Source organism: Lepidochelys olivacea, assembly GCF_965140295.1.
Source record: "Lepidochelys olivacea isolate rLepOli2 genome assembly, chromosome: 2".
In the NCBI taxonomy this organism is placed as follows: Eukaryota; Metazoa; Chordata; order Testudines; family Cheloniidae; genus Lepidochelys; species Lepidochelys olivacea.
In genome coordinates, this window is record NC_140412.1 from 70034589 (window position 1) to 70058674 (window position 24086).

At 44.1% G+C, this 24086-nt stretch overlaps 1 protein-coding gene across 1 annotated transcript in view; it reads right to left on the bottom strand.

The window, feature by feature from the left end:
• RP1 (RP1 axonemal microtubule associated) overlaps positions 1-24086 on the bottom strand; it is a gene marked incomplete at its 5' end in the record, with an annotated part of 312243 nt that overhangs the window by 266333 nt on the left and 21824 nt on the right. The window contains 3 exons of the mRNA XM_084619857.1: positions 5594-5726; positions 8389-8475; positions 9958-10121. Coding sequence (XP_084475983.1) covers positions 5594-5726; positions 8389-8475; positions 9958-10121 — 384 coding nt within the window. The remainder of the gene's footprint in view (positions 1-5593; positions 5727-8388; positions 8476-9957; positions 10122-24086) is intronic.

Genomic DNA, 24086 nt, shown 5'->3' on the forward strand with positions numbered 1-24086 from the left:
TCATAAAAATTCCATTTAATATTAAGTAAAGTGACACACAAACTTGTTTTGATTTTGTGTGCATGCTGTTTACCCCAGGTTGGTATTCCCAGTGGCAAATGCAAATTGAAAATCAACTCTAAATGCACAACAATATATCTTTGTCCTACAGCACCACTTACAGTCATTATAAAGCAGAAAAGTAAACAAAGTAAATCCAAGATTAGTGTCAACATAAGCAGTCAGACCACAAATATGCCAGACAGCAGCCATCAACCCTTTAAAAGCACTGGTTAAAAAATAAATTCTAGCACCATTGTCTCCGTTTTACAGCATCAAAGAATGCTTCACTGCTTTAATATTTCAGTGCTTCAGGCAATAATAATAGTAGATTATTCCTTTATTGCATTTAATGGGGAATCTTCTTTAATCACTTTGTAAATTTGGGAGGGAAGGGAAGGGCTATAAATGAAAACTGTAACACCTTTGGGTGTTTAAAACAAAATATGTAATATGACATAAAATAAAACTCCCAGGCAAAACACTGTTAAACTGTAGTTAAGATTGGGAATGGTAACTTATGGACTATATTTATGCAGTTATAAATCTGAAAAAAAAGGCAGTGACATTAAAAACCAGATAATTCAAAATTAAGATTAAATATAAAAGAAAAGATAACAGCTGAGAGTATAGAATAACATTGTTCAGGCATCCAAAACAACCTTAACTCTATCCTCTAGGCACTGCCATCTTCCCTTCTTTGTTTTATTTTTGGATCAAGGACATTTTCTATGGACTTTGGGCAGTCGACAGCCTATGGTTGAGAACATTTTAAATTAAGACAATAATTGCTCCAATCCCTGATATGGTCGAAGATGTTACTGTGGGCATGTGTGCAGACATGAGCTGCGTGCGTATGGGAATGTGAACATTCTGCCATCTACGCCTCTAGCCCTCTGACTGGGAAGCTTCTTTTGCCATTTGCAGATTGTAAGCTCTTCTGACTTGAGATCTTCTGTTTGTACAGCTCCTAATACAACAGGGTCATGAACCTGACTGAGGCCTCTAAGCATCTGTCTACACTGCAATAAAAAACCCATGGTGCCATATGACAGCCCAAGTCAGTTGACTCAGGGCTCGGGCTGCAGGGCTAAAAATAGTAGCGTAGATGTTTGGGCTCAGGCTGCAGCCTGGGCTCTGAGGTCCTCTGGGTTTCAGAGCCTGGGCTCCAGCCTGAGCCTGAACATCTACACTGCTATTTTTAACTCTACAACCCGAGCCCCGTGAGCCCAGTCAATTGACATGAATTCTGAGACTCAGCACTGTGGGTTTTTCTTTGCAGCGTAGGCATACTCGAAGGCGTTAGTGCAATATAAATAGCAAATAATGATTTGTCTCCCCCAGCAGCGGTTGCTGGTGCTAATAGATATTCCAATGCTGCCTGCCTCCTTGATGCAGGAGCTGAAAATTGGCCTGCCATTTGTGAGAGACATTGAGGATTCTGCTACCATTGAAGTGTAAGCAGAATCAGGATGAGCTCCACCCTGACATCTGGTGGTGAGGTGTGACAAGTTGTGGAAAAGAACTTCAGGGGCTGATCTCATTTGCATAGGCACACCCACCCCGCCTAGAATGAGGCCATAACTGCCCAAATGGTCACTTTGGCTGTTGTGGGATCCCCAGTGTCTCTGTTATTGGGGCGGGAAGAATAAATTGTTATTACCCTGATTATGGGAACTGTGCTTGGAACTGTACTTGGCCTTTTGTTATGATGGAGGGACTCGCCATCAACTAAGTAGCACTCGCTAGGCAAGGGACATGGGTTCCAAAACTCTGTGAATGGAGACAGGCTTGAGACAGGTATTTATACCTGGTGGTGTGGGCCCCTTTGTGAGGGCCTGAAACACCAATTGCACCTCTGTCTCTCTCCACTGTGGAATGTCAGAGCTAATTTTGGGTCTATTAAGAGTCTTGCTACAGGTACTGTGCTGAATTCACTTTGGCCTTATGGTGCACCAGCACTAAGGCTCCCCTACTATGAGCTAAAATCACTGAGAGCTGGAATCACTGAGCACTGTGTCAAGTAGTGGGGAGCCGGAAGAACTAGAGTGCAGTTGTGCTGTTCGTGGATAGGCTGGCGGAGTGTTTGTGAGACGGCGAGGCAAGCTGTGCAGGGTGGAGCCGTTCGTGAGACAGCGGCATGTTCGTGAGACGGCGAGCTGAGCAGAGCTGTCCGTGACTCGGCGGAGTGAAGTGTTCGTGAGACGGCAAGCTGTGCAGAGCGGAGCCGGTCATGGTGGAGCGGAGCCGTTCGTGAGACAGCAGAGCCCTGTGAGGCAGTCAGCTTCAGGACAGGTAAGGTGCCCCTTACCTCTTTCACCCCACACACAGGCACATTTTAGCTAGACTGGGGAGCAACACTCTGCAGATGAACTTTTGAACTCTGGGGCTGGACTTTTTGAACTTTGGGTGATTTGTGGATTGCTGGACTCAAGAGATGTTTGGGTTCTGGGACTCAAGAATTTGAGGGAAAGGATGTGGCCCAATTTGCTGGGGTGGGTCTTTCCTCATGGTTTGGTTGATGAACCCTAGTTGTGGTGTTTCCCCAATTTAATGCTGATGTCATTTACCTCATGTTATTAAAGATTCTCTGCTACACCGAGACTCTGTGCTTGCGAGAGGGGAAGTATTGCCTCTTTGAGGTGCCCAGGGAGTGTGTAAGATTTTCCCAGGTCACTGGGTGGGGGCTCGAGCCAGTTTTGCATTTGCTTTGATGAGAGAGAACCCCTGTGTACTGAACCCGGCCTTTGCTGCTATCAACTTGGCCTGGCAGAAGGGTTACAGAAGTACAATAGCGTTCATGCCCTTCTGCTTCTGAACAGATACTGCTGAAACATGTTTATTTGTGGGGGAAGGAGGAGAAATCGCTGCTTTCTCTTCATTCCAAGTGTAACAATGCGTCATTTCCCAAGCTTTTCTCAGCATCCTTCAGGCCAACCCAATGGGACTTCATTTCCTCAGGAAGGTCTCAGTAACAGTTGAGCTGGTCAGGAACCGGGGAAGGGAATTAGATAGGATAGTCCCCTGGTGGCACTGCTGTTACAGTCACTGAGGCCGAAGGCAGACATCTGAGGGGAATGAAGATTCCGTTGGGGTCTGTTCCATTTAGGGACAAATCATGACCCAGTGGTACACGGGAGTAAGGCTGCATAAGGCATTCTTAGGCAGCAGAGTGGGCAGGAATCGAGGTAAGCCAGCTCCAGAGCATCATTACATTGTCCTCACCTCTCACAAGTGGGCAGCAGGGGTGGAAGGAGGTATATCGGACAGCACACACTATGACAGGTAGTGACCTGACACAGTTTATTCCTTTCCCAGAGCAGCAGGGAAACTGCAAAGGAGCTTGTGAATCAGGGTGTTATAATGGGAAATGTCAGGCAACTTTAAGTATAGATGGTGCTACCTGCTTGGCCTATAATAGATGCAAAATACAGTAAACATAAGATTCAAATAGTACCTGAATTTCAGAGGTGCTGAGCATTTACAAGTCCGAGTGAAGTCAATGAAAACAGAAGGTGCTCAGCTCCACTGAAAGTCAGGCCCACAATGTCTGTTGGGTTTTATTTAATGAATACATTTATTTTTGTGATTACAAAAAGCCATTACAACAGCTAGTGCCTTATCCCTGTTTTCATTCAGAATATCAGATTTAAGAGTTCCCCTAGATCCTCTCACTTTCATACTGAATCCAGTTCTCTTTACTTCTTCAGTGTTATCAAACCAACCTCTCAGAAGTGAAAAGCCTGTTTCTGAAGCAGAAATATACCCGTAAGAAAAGTTTTAGTTAAAGCAGAAACCCAAAATCTTCATCATGACCTCTCTTTTATGTGGTTGGCAGAATTGTTTAGGGTTTAGAAGTTCTTCACTCTCTCTGATTTGAGAAGAAGGAGAAATTGCCAACCATAGGATACAGCATGAGATGTTATTTTAAGTGTGGTGCTAGGCTTCAAGGCATAACAAGATAAAGATTATCTGATAACCAAGATATCAATCATTTATTTGGTTCGTGAATGAACTGCTCATCTATATAGAGGGAAGGGGTTGAAAACTGGGAGAGTAGGGTTAGGGTCATAGAATCTGAAGCTGGGAATTGTTGGGGTCAGGGAAGAGGGCTGAGTTGTGAGGGAGAGGAATGTAGCCTGTTTAGAGGTATGTTTTTTTGTTTTTTTTTTGTTAAATTAACCATGATTACTTTGCTTGTCTGTTCCCTCTCTTTCCCCCACTCTAATAATATTTGGATGGTAGGAAAAGAAGTACAGTCTGGGGCCCCCAAAGACATTATACCTCTGCAACAGATTCATAGATTATAAGGCCAGAAGGAATCACTGTGACCATCTAGTCTGACTTCCTATATAACACAGGCCATAGGACCTCTCTAAATGACTTCCTGTTTGAACTATGGCATGTCTTTTAGAAGAATGAGCAGGCATAATGCCTGTGTGGCATTGGGGAGAGTGGATTTAAGAGAAGCAATGGCCATACCTATTTTATGGGTTTAGCCAGCCATGCCTTTTGGTGTTTCTCTGCAGCAAACATCCAGTGTATGGGGGTGGGACCATGGTCATGCCTACTCAGAATCCTGGAGCACTGTGGTTAATGCGGCTAGCCTTTCTACATAGTCCTCCCTGAGACGGTTATGGCTACCAGCTATATGGTTGTATTGTTGGATGCAAAGGGACAGAAAGGACTTTTCTTTCACCTCAAGGGCAGGTACGATTAAGCTTAAATATTGTGTTAGGGTCCCACACTATATGCCTTTTTCATGTCCTTCTGCCTCCTCCCCCACCTTAGCTCAGTCATAGATAACACAAATAACACAGCTCCATACCATCCAGTCCTCTATTCACAGCCCATGTCTGTCCCAGTGCACCGCCCCCCTCAACATGCCACCTTTGGGACTCCTGGTCCTCCATGTCACCCATCTCCCACTTCCCCAGTCTATGTCTGGAGTCAGCAGCAGATCCACTTAAATTTATGAACATTTTAAAGTATTGTTTAGCTTTGCTCCTCACACCCATTAAAACAGCTCTGAATGAGTGTGGTCTATGCACGTCTACAGGTAACAGAAAAGAAAATAGCAAGTATATTAGTCAAATATATGACATATTTACAAAACTGCAATTTCCATGATATTCCTAGTACTGTTTGTGGTTTGTATGTGATGGCATCATGACAGTTACATATGTTTTTTGTTTCCTGATCTTTTTTATAAGTAAAAAGACAAACAAAAAAACCTTGTGAGGTTTATTCACCATTGTTTGAGTTTCCAGGTGGAAAGTAAACAGGGCTGCCTTTATCAGTAAAACCTCAGTGAGACAATCCTAAGTCTAAAGGACTTTTGAAATTCAAGACATTTGATCAAAGACATTGCAGGTTCCGTCCCTGTTACACCTCCAGCTTAGGGACTGTGCATGCCCAGCCTTCACAAGGGAAAAGACCAGAGAAAACATATTGCAGCTGTCAAACAGAAGTAGGTAATTGATAAAAAACAATCAATTGAATTATCCGGGTGGCAGTTTGTAACTTGAATCGCCTGACGCATTATTTCACCTACCTGGAAGAACAGGCTGGCCCCGTCGCAAAACAGGAAGCTCCCGACAGATTTCGCCATCATCCTGGTCCTGCGCCAGCCATCGGTGGGCAGGAAGAGAAAACTGTTCTCCTGTGTAAATGTTCTGCAATTGCACCTATAATAGCAATGACAATTATCAGTTGTTTAAGTCACTTAGACTCCAATCCTGAAGTCGGTTCTGCTGGGACAGATCTCTCAGCCTGTGCCAAGTCCTACTAGCATCAGTGGGGCTCCAAACAGCTGCAGGGTTCTGTGCTAGCAGATGTTATTGCAACATCTGGAACTAGGATGAAGAGCCAGATTCTGGCTCTTGCTCTGGCCCGTTTGCAGCTCTGGTGCCACAAGGGAGCCATGAAGGCCCCCCTGGGGGATAGCCCCAGTGCAGAAGTGGTGCAGGAATGTCATAGGCAGTCCTATGCTACCCTCCTATGCAGCCTCTGATATAGAAAAATAATAGGGAAGGGGCGCCAGGAGTGGAAGGGAAACAATCAGTGTTTTGTGCTCCGACTATTCTGAGCTGCAGACTCTCCCAAAGGCAGCTGGCCAAGGCTGCCATATATTAGAGTAGCACCAACAGCTCAGCATCCCCCTGGCCAACCTAAGATTAAGGAGGTGCAAAGGTGACATAAAGCCACCTCTGCCCACTCCCCACTCTCCTGGGCTGAGCCAACTGCAGCTTCACACCATTTGGTCTGACATGTCCCTTTAATTGTAATATAAGGGAATCCCAATTATTGGAAAGTCTTACTGCTGCCCACTCTTCCAGGGCTGGAATACTATATTTAAAAGAAAGTGACTGCAAGAGGTTCACCACAAATGCTGGTGAAACAAACTCTCTAATCTTGCTTGAAGAAAACTGGAAAACCCAAAGCCTATTGTTATCTCCTGTGGAAAAACATGTGGGAGGGGAACACTTACTGCACAAGCGAGGTAGCACCCTGCTTGAGGGAGGTGTTTGTAGCCATGAATAGACCTCAAACCATCTTAACGCTGGGAGAGCCATAAGGAAAGCCACAGATGTAAGGGTTTATGCAGGGAGGGCTAGCACCTCTGTGGGGCTGCCCAGCAATATAGCTCCTTACTGAACATTTGCAGCACAAAAGTAATGCAATGTGATCTCTTGGTTTCATATCTGCGGGAGAATGCATGGGTTTCCCAGGAGCTAGTGCTGACCATTCTGTCTCCCCAGCCTACCGCGTTGTTCCCCTCTCCCCAGATTCCGTAGTAGTAAAGAACAATACTGTGTTAACTCTACTGCACAAAATGTGGGGGTCTTTGTAGAAGATATTCTGCTCCATTGGCCTCTCCCTACAAAGCTGATGGACTGCTGCCTAAAAGCTGTGGTGGTTTGAGGTCTTGATCCAGCCGTTTTTATTTCAGATGAGCCCAGGTAAGTAGACAAAACAGGCTTTGTGAGCCAAGAATCAACAGCGTACACTGAAGTGCTATTGATTTTAATTAAGATCTACCAGCTTGCATGCGCGCAGGCAAGGCGAGGAGAAAAGAAAGAGCCCAAGCACCTTTTCTTTCCTTTTTTACCTGACTTCTTTAGTTTCTCAATTTAAATAGATGCACCACACAGAATGCGGACCTTGCAGGGTCTGTTCACCGAGCCTGGTGCAGGGCCCACACCTGCAGATTCACTTAGTGGGTCAGATTATATATGACCCAAATAAATAATAAGTATATAATAAATAAATAAATAAATAAATAAATAAGTATATCAATAACCATTCCCTGGATGACAGCTTCTCCCCTCTTCTAGTACCCCCTTCCCCCAAACATAGTTTAAGGAGGGCTGGTGGCCTGCCCCTCCAATCTTTTCTAGCATTTGGGTTGGGGGCATGGAGTGGCTGCTCTCCTCCATTATGAGCTCCTGCCTTCCGGAATCCTTAAAGGGTCTTCTGGCAGCCAGGAAACTTCAGGCCGCCCAAAAGCCAACAGGAGTTGGGAAACACTTCAACTCTGACTGTCAGCAACTGAGCTAGAAGAGATGTCCCATAGATCCTAGGCCAGAAGCTAAGGAACCACCTGGACTCCCTGGCAACCTAGTAGTTATACAACTTCTCCATCCAGGCATGCAGCTACTAGGGAAATGTGGTCAAAGAATCCTGCCCATACATGGATCTGGTGTACAAGATTGTAGCTAGGTTTATTTCAGTGGAACTGCAACCATTGATACCACATCTGAATCTGCCCTCAAACATGAATTATAATGATAAACTCTATTCATCTGTAGCTCACAAAGTGCTAAAGGAGGTTAAATACTGTTATCCTTAATTTACAGGTAAGGAAACTGAGAGGTGAAATGACTTGCTCACGGCCACACGGTAGGTAATTGGCAAAGCAGAGAATAGAAACCAGGTATCCTTACACCCAGACCTCTGTCCTATTTCCTGGGGCACACTGGCCAAACCTTGTCTCAATAAGGGTTGGAAATGGAACTAGGGGATTACTAATACTATCTATGCTACAAACCACACCTCTAATAAACCATGGGAATACTCAGTATATAACTTGTAATTTAGAAGAATCATAAATATTCAGTGGACATCCTTTCTCCTTAGAAACTGAAAAGGGAAACTAGCAATATGGCTCTTGGGCTGCCAAAAATTCCTCACAAGAACAACCCACAATAAATATTTTTCTCAGTGATGCAATAAGCATCAGAATCTGACTGAAATACTTCTCCCAGGATTTTTTATTATTATTTATTTTGCTTGTTTGGGCACAACAATTGTTTTTCAGAAGATAAAACTCCTGCTCAGGGTTCTCACCTCTGCACAGTGCCAAGAGGGGGATTTTCCAGAGTTAGTGTGTCCTATGCGTATTTTATAGAGCTCTCCTATGTCTCCAGTGTCAATCTATAAAGGAAATAAATGGATAATTTGCATCTAGCTCCTTAAAAGAAAAATTCCAAAGAACAATTAATTCAGTAGGTATCACTCGCATGTTACATTCCTCTTTTAAAAACTGTTTCCTGGAGAACAGTAACAATCAGGTATTGTGTTGCATTTAAAATGCAGCGTCTCTTGATACAAAATGGTCTACTTTCATTATCTTATAAGTCTATGTTTGGAAGGTTAGTTCTTGGCAGTGCTGGGTGCATGCTTCCAACTCTAAACATGCTGCAGCGATCTCAGTGATCTTTGCATGCAAGTCAGTCAAGCAGCAAGGTGTGAAACAGGGTGCTCTTATCAATAGAGAGAGCATCATTTGGGCTTTGGGAACTTACTAATGGGCATCTCTCATCCTGTGGCATATGAGTTTTCTCATGATTTAGTCCACTCACTTTACTTTACTGCTTTACTCCCACCACAGCATTCTGGAGAGTTCATCTTCTGAGTTCACTTACACTGCAGAGATGCATGTGAAGCAAACCCTTGGATGCTAACTCCCCTGGACTTTGTGAAGCAAACAATAAAGAACTTCCTGCCCAGAGATACACAAGGACAAATGCATGGCTTCCCTTCTCTTCTCCTCTGCTTGCATGCCAGTCAAACGGAGAGAGCCCAAGCCAAGACTTGGCCAGAGGGCGATAAAAAGGTTGTTCCCATGACAAAACTCAGATGCAGGAGAGAAATGGGGTGAGGGTGGGGGGCAAACAAAGACAGGGAAGAGGAACTGTGTTTGCTTTTGTTGTAAGGCAACCCTAATCCACCTGCTCCCCGGAGCATCTTTGGAAGCATCATCCAGTGCTTCTGAAGTTCGTCAACTAGCTATTGCTAGTGAATGAAATTTGCTTTTCTGTTGATAATTTGGCTGCTATTGTACTATTGCCATTTTCTTTTTCCTCCAGGTCTCCTAGATACACTTGGAGTTCATGTCTATTATGTTTTTGTGCAGATGATTTTGTGTTAAAATATCCATCATAGATACTTCTATGGTCCCCCATTACTGTACTATTTGAGCATCTTGCAGTCTTTAATCACCCCTGGAAGATAGGGAAGTATCATTATTCCCATTTTACAGATGGGGAACTGAGGCAGAGAGAGATTAAGGTCCTGATCCTCAAAGGTGTTTAGGCACCTAACTTCCATCTAAGCCCTACTACTTCATTTCAGATTTAAGGTCTTAAAAATGAACCCAAATGTTTGGCTTCTCTATCCTTTGCAGTTAATTATTTGGTTCTATATACAGTAGTTGATATTGAAATATACTGAGCTTAACTGGCATTTAAGAAAAACAGTTAGGTTTATCTCTATATTTAAAAGTAGTATTACTTGTTTCCCGGTCTACTGTACAAAAACTGACTGTCCCTTTTATCACACAGCTTTACACATTTTATGTAATCTGGTAGGCCACTATGGACAATAAAGACAAGATACTGAATATGTATTACTTACAGTGAAGATGTCTTCATTGCCCCTCTGAAACAGTTCTTCTTCTTTTCCATACAGAAAGATAGGCCCTGAATTATTGTAATCCCCATACAACGTAATATAAACCTGTGAGCTGGTTCCTGCAGATGGCATATCACTGGTGAGGACAGAAACCTTCCATTTGCCAGCTATGAAAACATAAAAGGGCACACACAATTACCTGAACCCATGACACCCTGGCAAAATTTGTTTCAATAATCAAAATTCTAAACATCATACAGACAAATATAAATATACACATCTCACTCTCTCTATATATATATATGCCATAAAAAAGCATCCATTAAGTGATTATTCAGTTTGCATGGTTAAGCATTCAAAAAAACCCAGAAAAGTCAGACTGAATGCAGATCCTTTACTGTGCTCCTTTGTGCATATGTAATACGATACAGCCTAATTCATGAATGAACTTTCTCAAATAATATTATATATGATATAGCATCATATAGTTATTTTCTGTGACCTTACATCCACATGGAGAGCATCTTGTTTTTTCACACAACCTAATTCCATAGTTATAAAGGTCCACTATATCTTTATTGGTTTAGTCTTCTTATAAAAGTTCTCTTCAACCAAAAGCATGTATTTTAATAATTAAGTCAGCAACCAGATGCTATGTATTTTTGTTTCAGTAACCAGTACAGCCTTCTCAGAGTATGTCTACACTGCAATTGGAAGTGCAATTGCAGCTTGTGTAAACATATCTGTGCTAGCTTTATTCTAGCTAGTTTGAACAATAATAGCGGTGAAGACACAGTTACACAGGCTTCAGTGTGAGCTAGCAAAACGAGTATGTACCCAGGACCCCAGCAGGTTTATGCAGCCCCTGTGGAACCTTTTCCACCACTTCTTCACTGATATTTCTAGGCATTCTAGCTAGGTTAAAGTTAGTGTGGGCATGCCAATCCACGCTGCAACCACAAGTCCATGGGCAGTGTAGAAGTACCCACAGTGGCAGTCCAAATAATGAAACAGTTAACTATGAAGAAATGTAGGTGAAAACATCGGTAGCCCATAGATGCCAGCAACTGTCCACTATGAACATAAGATCGGCCATACTGGGTCCATCTAACCCAGTATCCTGTCTTCCAATAGTGGCCAGTGCCAGGTACTTCAGAGGGAATGAACAAAACAGGCAATCATCAAGTGCTCCATCCAGTGTCGCCCATTGCCAGCATCTGGCAAACAGAGGTTAGGGACACTTCAGGGACACTATGATTATTATAGTTAAGCCAAACTACAGCGTGGCCACCGCCTACCCTCATGAATTTGCTGCAGGTAATGTGATTTGGCCCCTACTGCAAGCCATCTTGTGATGATGCAAAAGGCTGCAGCCTTCATGTGATTTTTAGAAGCAGTGAGCAATACCCCCATGGTGTCCTGTAGCGTCATAGAAACCACACTAAACAGCAAGGCCATGTGCACTAGTCCCAGCTCTTCCACTGACTGGAAATGAACTGCTGTTGACATTTCTGTGTCTTTTGCAGCCCTTATTTTGAGCCAAGGTTTCATACCTTGGAGGTAATTATTATTCATCATATTCACAGATAAGATAACTGAGAGCTTGCACAAAGCAGAGCTGGAACTGGAATCCATGGTCTAATATAACTGAGTCCAATCTCAACTACTGTGCTACACAAGCTTTCAGAAGAAACATGTCAAATTAGGGGCTTGTGCAATTGACACCAATACAGTGTGGCTCCATGCCCCCTCTAGTAGCTAGACCACATAGAGAAATTTGTGACTCTTCTAATATTTCCGGGCTAAGAACTGGTTCTTTAGATGAAGAGATAGAGATTCATCTTTTTACATCAAGAGGCCTTGGCTTCACACCCCGCAGATGACCCAACAAGGGACATCGTTACATTTATTCATGTTGTCTGTAACCCGTATACCACAATCAGCTCCCAGAATCACAAATAGAAACCAAGGCTCCTGATACCCAGCCTTGTCACTGCTGTCTCACAAATATAAATAGAACTCATTGGCAATGTATGTGTTGTGGCTCCCTATACAGGCGGCTCCACGTGGAGGATAAGAGCATGTTTATCCCTCCCCAGTTGCGCCTATCCTTGAAGTAGAAAATGGTTCTGCTGTGGAAAGTTGTGGGGTCAAGCCCTGTTAATGAGCCAGGTGGGGGTAGAAAAATATGCAAATTAATTACTTTATATTGCAAAATGTTTTTAAAGGTGAATCTGGATCTTGTGTTAATAGTTGGACTGTTGCTTTTTAAATTCTTTGTACTTGATTAATGGGTGCTCTCCCTGTAAGATCTGGGTGTGGCAAACTGAGTATATGCTGGAGATCAGGAACAGTGTGCCGGAGATTGTGCCTCTGTGTCCAAAGAGTGGGAGACCCAGCCTAGGTTAGTAAGTCAGATCTTGATTTCATAAACTCCTCTTTTCAGAAAGCAAGCTGCAATCTCGAAGGTGTAATATTAGCATGTATGGGGGACTGTATGCCTCAGGACATTGGTAATGAGCAAGAGAGCATGTCACCTATGGGTCACCTGTTTGAATTCTGCCCAAATCAGCAGGGGTTAAAAGTCCCTATCTAATGGAAGTCTGATAGCCTTTGTTATCCGACTTTGGTGAGTCCCAATTTCAGTTCCCACTTCCCAAACTTCACCATGCTTTGCTCTAGCTTGCAAGCTCTTCAGGGCAGGGACTCTCCCTTACCGTAGTTATGTCTACACTTCAACCTGGGGCTGTAATTCTCAGTTTAAGGAGACATACCCATGCTAGCTCTGATTGAGCTAACGCACTAAAAACAGAGTGTAGCCGTGGCAGCGTGAGTGACTAGCCAACACGTCAGACCTGTCCAAGGCATTAGGCATGTACTTGGAGTGGCTAGCCTGTCCCACCACACCCACACGCTACGTTTAGCACACTTGGTCAATCTGAGTTAGCTCCGGGGTTTCCTTGAGCTGAAAAGTCACACCCCCAACTCGCTGTACAGACATACTCTGTTGTCACACATGCATTGCAGGTGAGCTGGGGGAGTTCAAAAATCAGAAGACATGCCAAAAACCACATTTTAAAAAAAATGTGTGATTTTTTTGGGGGTCTGACTTCTGATTTTTAAATGCTTTGGGCACATGTGAGAACAGTTTACTCTTCTACCTCTTGGCTGAGGGATACTGCAGGTATCACAATTATGGCAGACCCCTGCATGGTGGGAGGCATTTGCGTTAGAAGCTACTTGCACCCTCCCTGCTCTCCTTGGGCACCCATGTAAGGGTCAGCCATCCGGCCCCTAGTAAGCATAAAAGTGTAATGTAAACTATATCCTTACAAATATATAGACTCCACTCTGAAAAAAATTATGAGATAATCTGTTTGGGAGGGAGTGGAGGCTGGGGGAAGGGGTGTGTTTGCTAACTCCTTTGTGACAAAGCCAGTGCAGAATATATGCATTTGCTACATCACCTGTTGTTTACTAAGTATATGATCCGCACTGGAACAGCTTTGGTTTGGGGTTAAATATTTTGTTACATTTGGGGCTGAAGTATGAAAGGCTCTCACTGTCTAGTGGCAAGAGACCTGAGAGAGACTATCAATGTTCATAATTGGCTTTACTTCAGATGAAAGTGTGTAGGAAGATCCCCAGTTACAATCCACAACAGAAGTGAATTTCTCAGACAAAATGGTGTGGTCATACTGAGATATATATTTTCTGCAGCCATGTGGTAAAATGGTTAGAGTAAAAGACTAGTTGGGAATAAGGGCTCCTAGATTCTATTCCCACCTCTAATTAGTGATTTAGGTGATGTAACTTGTCCATTCTGTGCCTCTATTTAACCATCTGTAAAAAAAGAGGTACAGTAATTCTGTTATGGCTTCCCAAGTCATGAGGAGGATTTAGATTACAGCACTGGCTATTTTCTTGTATGGACACAAATAAATAGACATAGGTACAGAATAATAGCCTAACCTATGTTTAACTACAGTACATACATAGCTCCCGGCTTTTGCACTGAGCATGGACAGAAATGGAAGCTTAAAAGCAGCAGCAAAACTTATTTCTCAGAGAATTCCAGAGACTAGTTAAGTGCAAACTCCCCTAGCCATTTTGGTTCACTGCTTCTCTGACTGACAGTGTTCTGACTGTAGTATGAGTCCGTGTATTTATCACACCCACAATCCATTAAATTCTTTAAGAATATGTGCCATGGCTGTCACTCAGAATTACATCGTGTAATGGCGGTGTCATGCAAAATGACAACTGGGGGGCTGAGACACTAGCAGCTATGTTTTAGGGCACAGAGTTGTATTTTTAAAATTCGAAGTAATCAGTAAATAATATACATTTTATTCTGTCACACCCTTACCATCTTATACCACAATTCATTTTTAGCTTGTGTGGATGGGACTTACTCTGTTATCGAATGGTGAAAAAGCCGGGTCAGATTTTGAAAGGGATTTAGGTGCCTAAACAGGCAGATAGGCTCCTAAATCCACCATGGTGGTGCCATTGACATTTTAAAAGCTGCAGCTCAGGTGCCACCTGAGCCCCTAGGTGCCGAAGTCCCCAGGCACCCAAGTTTCCACTGGTCAGCAATTTCAAAGCGGCCTAAGTACCTTGGAGATGGCTGCAGCAAGGCTCAGGCCAAAGCCCTGGAGGTTCCCAGAGCAAGGTTTTTAAACTAGACAGGGTATTCCTTCTTCTAAGCACACCTAAGACCCAGTACCTGTCAGAGCCCATAGTAGAAGGATGCAGGCCACCAATAGGAGGGGTGGTACAAGGAAACACACGCTGAGCTTGAGAGAGGCGTCTCATGTGACTAGGAGACAGAGAAAAAGAGAGACGGTTTCACCCTGTAGGGCATCAACTAACTAGGGGTGACCTGGCTCAGATGCCTAAATCCAGGAGAAGGTTCGCAGCTGAGAATCTTGAGCAGAGGGAAGCACCTACCTCTGGCCTGTCAGCCAGATGCATCAGTTCAGCAACTTAAGTGCCTAAGCCCTTTGCCTCTCCTCAACCCTTTCTCCTGGCTTGCTTCCATGGCTCCCCACGCAGCTGGCTGGCGGGCTACTGAAAAGCCCTTTCTTAGGTGTTTAACTATCCCTGTGCAAGCAATACCTAAGTTCTTTTAAAAGCTCTGGCCCTCAGTCAACAAAACATTTTGACACTCAAAAACCCCTTCATTCTGTTTTGCAGTATTTCAAAGGAAGCACTGCCTTGAGACAATAGGTGTTGTAAACCAATGGTGCAAATGACACACACAAAAATGTTGGGAGAAACCAAGAGTTCTTGCTTTCAGACAGCCTTCAACAGGATAACAGAAATATGGAGGGGGACATGTCTCTCTCCCCCTAGTAGTTATGCTGCTGCTGTAAACTCCCCTTTATTAAAGACAATGTGGTACAATTTGTCTAAATTCCTAATGTAAGTGACTGAACAAATTGTATTTATTCCACAATGGCTGAGTAAATGAGATATGCACTGGGTGTTTTGGAAGACCATTACAGTAAAGCTCCTGATGTCCAGTGATTGACTACAGAGCCATTACACCGCACTCTTGTAAGCTCAAGGCTGCAGTGACATCTTTGGCTGCTCTGTCTCAATATGTGAAGGGGATTGGCTGGTGGCACCTCCTAGTTATGAATGCTTTGCTCACAACACATTTGGTACCCTTTGCTGTCTCCATTCCAGCTACATGGGTCTCCCCATGCTACAGTGGATGGACTTTCCCCTAGCTCTCAAAGCACTAGCTCTATTTCACACACTTGCACCCCATCTCCACATACTACTTCACTCAGTGCAACAGAACCACATTTGTTCAACTGTATTTAGGACCTTCTGCTGCCTTCACCTTTGGCTAAGGATTTGGCCTTCAGCATTAACCCTATTTGGATACCAGTAGTGGCTTTTAACCTCTCCCAGGGAGGTTATATCTGTGAGATAGCCTCTCTTAATGAATTTATTCTTTTCATAGTTTTGCCACAATATTCACCCCACAGCAGTGTTCTAGGATTAAGTTATTGGTTTCTAACGTGCTTTGAGGTCCATGGTGTAAAGATGGCATAAGTACAAAGTATTAAAATAATGTATAATGGAACAGAAATTGGGAGTCGTTAGATTGCTTAAAAATAGGGATCTAAAAAATCTCACTCTTGCATGAGGTATGCACTTTTTATAAGAAATAAAGACTGCAATCTAGCATTCATTAATTTTTGAAAGAGATGCACTTTGCCCCTGAATATCAGCTGAGTTTTCTGAGTGCTGTTATACATGTGTGAGCCAAAGGCTCAGCTAAATAATTATATTGTCATTATTAAATTATAAAACAAACTGCTGAATAGACACTCAATGCCAGGTTAAACTCCCATCCTTCAAGAACTGTCACAGTTTGAAGACATTAAACTGAGACAGTGGTGAGAACAAATAATAGCTTCTGAACCCAGGATACACTACTAAGGGTATGTCTATACTATGAAATTTGGTTGAATTTATAGAAGTCGGGTTTGTAGAAAGCATTTTTATACAGTTGATTGTGTGTGTCCCCACACAAATGCTCTAAGTGCATGTAGTCGGCGGAGTGTGTCCACAGTACCGAGGCAACTGTCGACTTCCGGAGCATTGCACTGTGGGTGGCTATCCCACAGTTCCCACAGTCTCTGCTGCCCATTTGAATTCTGGGTAGAAATCCCAGTGCCTGATGGGGTTAAAACATTGTCGCGGGTGGTTCTGGGTACATATCGTCAGGCCCCCGTTCCCTCCCTCCCTCCATGAAAGCAAAGGCAGACCATCATTTGCGCCTTTTTTCTTGAGTTACCTGTGCAGATGCCATACCACAGCAAGCATGGAGCCCGCTCAGCTAACCATCACCGTATGTCTCCTGCGTGCTGGCAGACGCGGTACTGCATTGCTACACAGCAGCAGTTTATTGCCTTTTGGCAGCAGACAGTGCAGTATGACTGGTAGCCGTCATCGACGTAGTCCTGGGTGCTCTTTTAACTGGGCACCTAGGCAAACATGGGAGTGACTCAGCCAAGTCATTTCCCTTGTTTCGTCTCGTGGCGATTGAGTCCTACCAGCAGTGCACTGTCTTTTAACCTCCAGCTAGCAGAAGATGATGGCTAGTCGTCATACTGCACCGTCTTCTGCCGAGCACCCAGGAGATGATAATGACTAGTGGTCGTACTGCACAGTCTGCTGCCAGCAAGATGTATAAAGATAGATGAAGTGGCTCAAAGCAAGAAATAGACCAGATTTGTTTTGTATTCATTTTCTCCTCCCTCCTTCCCTCCGTGAAATCAACAGCCTGCTAAACCCAGTTTTGAGCTCTATCCTTGAGGTTTTGAGTTCTATCCTTGAGGGGGCCATTCAGTTTCTCGCAAAGCCACCCCCTTTGTTGATTTTAATTCCCTGTAAGCCATGTTCTCAGTCGCTCTTCCCTCCGTCAGGGCAACAGCGGACAATCATTCCACGCCTTTTTTCTGTGCATTTCACGCCATACCACGGCAAGCATGGAGCCCGCTCAGATCACTTTGGCAATTAGGAGCACATTAAACACCACACGCATAATCCGGCAGTATATGCAGCACCAGAACCTGGCAAAGCGATACCGGGCGAGTAGATGACATCAGCGCGGTGATGTGAGTGATGAGGACATGGACACAGACTTCTCTCAAAGCACGGGCCCTGGCAATGTGGTCATCATGGTGCTAATGGGGCAGGTTCATGCGGTGGAATGCCGATTCTGGGCTCGGGAAACAAGCACAGACTGGTGGGACCGCATAGTGTTGCAGGTCTGGGATGATTCCCAGTGGTTGCGAAATTTTCGCATGTGTAAGGGCACTTTCATGGAACTTTGTGACTTGCTTTCCCCTGCCCTGAGGCACAAGACTACCAAGATGAGAGCAGCCCTCACAGTTGAGAAGAGAGTGGCTTGAGAGTAGCCCTGTGGAAGCTTGCAACGCCAGACAGCTACCGGTCAGTCGGGCATCAATTTGGAGTGGGCAAATCTACTATGGGGGCTGCTGTGATCCAAGTAGCCAACGCAATCAAAGATCTGCTGATATCAAGGGTAGTGAGTCTGGGAAATGTGCAGGTCATAGTGCATGGCTTTGCTGCAATGGGACTCCCTAACTGTGGTGGGGCCATAGACAGAACCCATATCCCTATCTTGGCACCTGAGCACCAAGCTGGCGAGTACATAAACCACAAGGGGTACTTTTCAATGGTGCTGCAAGCACTGGTGGATCACAAGGGACGTTTCACCAACATCAATGTGGGATGGCCGGGAAAGATACATGATGCTCGCATCTTCAGGAACTCTGGTCTGTTTCAAAAGCTGCAAGAAGGGACTTTCTTCCCAGACCAGAAAATAACCGTTAGGGATGTTGAAATGCCTATAGTTATCCTTGGGGACCCAGCCTACCCCTTAATGCCATGGCTCATGAAGCCATACACAGGCACCCTGGACAGTTGTCAGGAGCTGTTCAACTACAGGCTGAGCAAGTGCAGAATGGTGGTAGAATGTGCATTTGGACGTTTAAAAGTGCGCTGGCGCAGTTTACTGACTTGGTTAGACCTCAGCGAAACCAATATTCCCACTGTTATTACTGCTTGCTGTGCGCTCCACAATATCTGTGAGAGTAAGGGGGAGATGTTTATGATGGGGTGGGAGGTTGAGGCAAATCGCCTGGCTTCTGGTTTCACACAGCCAGACACCACGGCGGTTAGAAGAGCACAGGAGGGCGCGGTACGCATCAGAGAAGCTTTGAAAACCAGTTTCATGACTGGCCAGGCTACGGTGTGAAAGTTCTGTTTGTTTCTCCTTGATGAAACCCCCTGCCCCTTGGTTCACTCTACTTCCCTGTAAGCTAACCACCCTCCCCTCCTCCCTTCGATCACCGCTTGCAGAGGAAATAAAGTCATTGTTGCTTCACATTCATGCATTCTTTATTCATTCATCACACAAATAGGGGGATAACTACCAAGGTAGCCCAGGAGGGGTGGTGGAGGAGGGAAGGACAAGGCCACACAGCACTTTAAAAGTTTAAAACTTTAAAACTTATTGAATGCCAGCCTTCTGTTGCTTGGGCAATCCTCTGGGGTGGAGTGGCCGGAGGCCCCCCCACCGTTTTCTTGGGCGTCTGGGTGTGGAGACTATGGAACTTGGGGAGGAGGGTGGTTGGTTACACAGGGGCTTTAGCAGCGGTCTATGCTCCTGCTGCCTTTCCTGCAGCTCAACCATACGCTGGAACATATTGGTTTGATCCTCCAGCAGCCTCAGCATTGAATCCTGCCTCCTCTCATCACGCTGCCGCCACCTTTCAGCTTCAGCCCTCTCTTCAGCCTACCACTTACTCTCTTCAGCCCGCCACCTCTCCTCCCAGTCATTTTGTGCTTTCCTGCACTCTGACATTGTCTTCCTCCACGTATTCGTCTGTGCTCTGTCAGTGTGGAAGGACAGCATGAGCTCAGAGAACATTTCATCACAAGTGCATTTTTTTCGCCTTCTAATCTTCACTAGCCTCTGGGAAGGAGAAGATCCTGTGATCCTTGAAACACATGCAGCTGGTGGAGAAAAAAAAAGAGGGACAGTGGTATTTAAAAAGACACATTTTATAGAACAATGGATACACTCTTTCACGGTAAACCTTGCTGTTAACATTACATACACAGCACATGTGCTTTCGTTCCAAGGTCACATTTTGCCTACCCTCACCACGTGGCTAGCCCCTCAACCCTCCCCATGGCTTATAGCGGGGAACATTTCTGTTCAGCCACAGGCAAACAGCCCAGCAGGAACGGGCACCTCTGAATGTCCCCTTAAGAAAAGCACCCTATTTCAACCAGGTGACCATGAATGATATCATTCTCCTGATGATAACACAGAGAGATAAAGAACGGATGTTGTTTGAATGCCAGCAAACATACACTGCAATGCTTTGTTCTACAATGATTCCCGAGTACGTGCTACTGGCCTGGCATGGTAAAGTGTCCTACCATGGTGGACGGAATAAGGCTGCTCTCCCCAGAAACCTTTTGCAAAGGCTTTGGGAGTACATCCAGGAGAGCTGCAAATGCCAGGGCAAATTAATCATTAAACATGCTTGCTTTTAAACCATGTATAGTATTTTAAAAGGTACACTCACCAGAGGTCCCTTCTCCGCCTGCCGGGTCCAGGAGGCAGCCTTGGGTGGGTTCAGAGGGTACTGGCTCCAGGTTCAGGGTGAGAAACAGTTCCTGGCTGTCAGGAAAACCAGTTTCTCCGCTTGCTTGCTGTGAGCTATCCACAACTTCATCATCATCATCTTCCTCGTCCCCAAAACCTGCTTCTGTGTTGCCTCCATCTCCACTGAAGGAGTCAAACAACACGGCTGGGGTAGTGGTGGCTGAACCCCCTAAAATGGCATGCAGCTCATCATAGAAGCAGCACGTTTGGGGCTCTGACCTGGAGCGGCCATTTGCCTCTCTGGTTTTCTGGTAGGCTTGCCTCAGCTCCTTAAGTTTCACGCAGCATTGCTTCGGGTCCCTGTTATGGCCACTGTCCTTCATGCCCTGGGAGATTTTGACAAAGGTTTTGGCATTTCGAAAACTGGAATGTAGTTCTGATAGCACGGATTCCTCTCCCCATACAGTGATCAGATCCCGTACCTCCCGTTTGGTCCATGCTGGAACTCTTTTGCGATTCTGGGACTCCATCATGGTCACCTCTGCTGATGAGCTCTGGCCAGCGTGGCAAGCTGCAGGTGACCATGCAAACAGGAAATTGAAATTCAAAAGTTTGCGGGCCTTTTCCTGTCTACCTGGCCAGTGCATCTGAGTTGAGAGTGCTGTCCGGAGCGGTCACAATAGAGCACTCTGGGATAGCTCTCGGAGGCCAATACCGTCTAATTGCGTCCACAGTACCCCAAATTTGACCCAGCAAGGCCGATTTAAGCACTAATCCACTTGTCAGGAGTGGAGTACAGAAATCGATTTTAAGAGCCCTTTAAGTCGAAAAAAGGGCTTCATCGTGTGGACGGGTGCAGGTTTACATCGATTTAACGTTGCTAAATTCGACCTAAACTCCTAATGTAGACCAGGGCTAAGAGGGTTTTTTTTTCCCCCACAGTGCATATAGATCCTTATTTGAAAGATCGCATTCAACTAACAAGATCCAAAAAGTTCAAGAATAGCCAACAGCACAGCAACAAGAACAGAAGCTGCAAGAGAGAAAATGGAGGAACAGAAGCAAATAGCAGAATTACATTCTGCAACAATAGAGGAAAATATGGTCCGCATTAAAAACTGGTGTAATATGCTTTCACCATGTCTGAATTTGTCTCAGAGTCTATAAAGTTTGCGCAGTTATAAGAAATGTTGTTCTTTCCTGTGGTTGCATGAGTATGGACTGATTACAGCCAAACATATTGCACTCCTCCTTAATCCTACATGTTGGCCTCATTTATAAGCATTAAGTCAAAATATCTGTACAATGTGCAAGTCAGGCTATACACGTGTACCTGACAACTCAACTTAATTCCAATGATTAAGGTTGGTAAAGCTTTGGCTTCAATAAATAATCCCCTTAATTCTTACAGTGGATTAATATGGTAATTGGACTAATGCCATTTTACAATATCAGTGCTATCAAAGTTAAAGGAAACGTGTTTAAGAATGATAAGTTAAGCAATAAAATTGCATTGGCTCCTTTTGACATTCATAAAAGTAATGGGAAACATGACTTTGTGAACTGGGTACTGAAAACTGATAAAATATAGCAAACCATTCATTGAGAACATGTTCTGTGTTCTCAAACTGAATATACCATTTCTGAGAAATTAGTAAGTCTTCATTAGCTGTTGTTTGTTTTACTTATGATTTATATACACACAGCCATCTTACCCATCAGCAGACTTTACCTCCAATTTATCATAATGGGGGGTAGCAGTGAACGTTGTAGTCCAAGATGTGTGGTGGTTTCATTTCTAGTACCCTATTTTCAGTCACCCAAAACTTTTCAAGCTAACTTTGTCCAGGCATTGGTCTTTGGAAAGTATGAGCAAAAACTCTTCAGCCATTTTTCAGAACAAAGGAAGTAAAAACAGCCAACAATCGTTTTAATACCCAACCATTTCAGCCTTAAGACAGTTACCCAAAAAAATCACCTTCTGGGACAGACAAATGGTGGAAAATGTCACCTGTAAAATTGAAGAAAAGTTAAAAATAATCAAAACCAAAGAATTAGATTGGAAACCGTTGTGCAACCAATCTTAACCAAAGTGATTGCTGCTGTTCCCACTATATTATCAATTGATTATTAAAACACATGGAATTAAAACATTCTCCATGCCTCCACCTCCAGAACCTAGTTTTGCCCACACTTTTGTTGAGTCTTATAACCTGTTGAAGTTCCTACGCCCCTAGAAATGGAGTAACATAAAAACTGTCACACCAGTAGTTCATCTAGTCTAGAATCCAGTCTCAGGCTGTGGCCAGAACCAGGGGCTTTGGAAGAAGGTTCAAGAAACTCTTTAATGGACAATGATGGCATACACTGCCCAACCAGTTAGTGGTTGTCTTGTGCCCTGAAGCACAAGTGTTTGTATCTGTTAATTTTTTTATTCTTAATCATATAAATGTCTAATCCTTTTTTAATCCTGAGAAGCCGTTCATATAGATATTGGATATTTTGTTGCAATGAGTTTAATGGGTTACAAGTACTCCCTGTATAAAAGAAATATCCATAGCTTTAAATGTGTTTCCTTTCAATTTTCTTGTGTTCTATTGTTCTTGTAAGATGAGAAAGGGTGAATAGGAGCATCCCATTCTCAATACCAGTCATTGTTTTTTATATCTCTACATGTCCCTTCTTATCTGCACCCTCTTTAAACAAAGCAGCCCCATCATTTTCAAACCTCTACTCAGCCCAGCCCTCTCAGCATTTGCACCACACATCTCTGGGCCTTTTCTATTCCTGCAACTTCTTTTCTAAGGCCTCATCTACACTACAAAGTTAAGTCGATGTATAGCCACCACAGCAATTAGAGCAGTGGTTCACGTTCACACTGTGCTCCTTCTGTCGGTGGTGCACATCCTCACCTGGAGCGCTTCCACTGACCGAAGTGGGCCATTGTGGGGTACTGACAGCTGGAGGCCTGCAGCCCTGGTGCTGACAGCCCAAGCTGCCAGCTGGGTGCTGGGCTCACAGCTGGACTCCCCCTCCCCCGGCATTGACAACCCAAGCTGTGAGCCTGGCGCCTGGCTGATAGCTCAGACAGTCATCTCTGGGGAGGTGTGGCCTAGCTCTGTGAGCCCGGCACCCAGGGCTGTCAGCACCAGGGTGGGGAGAGGTCCAGCTATGAGCCCCATGTACAGGGTTGACAGCCAACAGTTGATGTAAGCAACATTGTGTCTACACAGACACTGTGTTGCCCAAACTACATCGTCCTAAGTGCCACACCTCTCACAGAGGTGGAGTTATTAGGTCAGTGAAGTGAGTGAATTACATTGGTGGGAGCACCATTGTAGCGTAGGCACTTACATAGTTAGGCTGACATAAGCTGCCTTATGTCAACCTAACTCTGTAGTGTAGATCAGGCCTAAGACAGGCTGAGCAGAACTGAATATAGTGTGCTGGATGAGGGTGCAGTATCAATTTATATTAGGGCTGTCGATTAATCGCAGTTAACGCATGTGATAAACTCAAAAAATTAATTACGATTAAAAAAATTAATCATGATTAATCACAGTTTTAATTGTATTGCTAAACAATAGAATACCAATTGAAATTTAGTAAATATTTTTGGATGTTTTCAAATATATTGATTTCAATTACAACACAGAATACAAAGTGTACAGTGCTCACTTTATATTGTTATTTTTTATTACAAATATTTGCACTGTAAAAATGATAAACAAAAGAATTAGTATTTTTCAATTCACCTCATACAAGTACTGTAGTGCAAGTACAACTTATCGTGAAAGTGCAACTTACAAATGTAGATCTTTTTTGTTACATAACCGCACTCAAAAACAAAACAATGTAAAATTTTAGAGCCTACAACTCCACTCAGTCCTACTTCTTGTTCAGCCAACTGCTAAGACAAACAAGTTTGTTTACATTTATGGGAGATAATGCTGCCTGCTTCTTA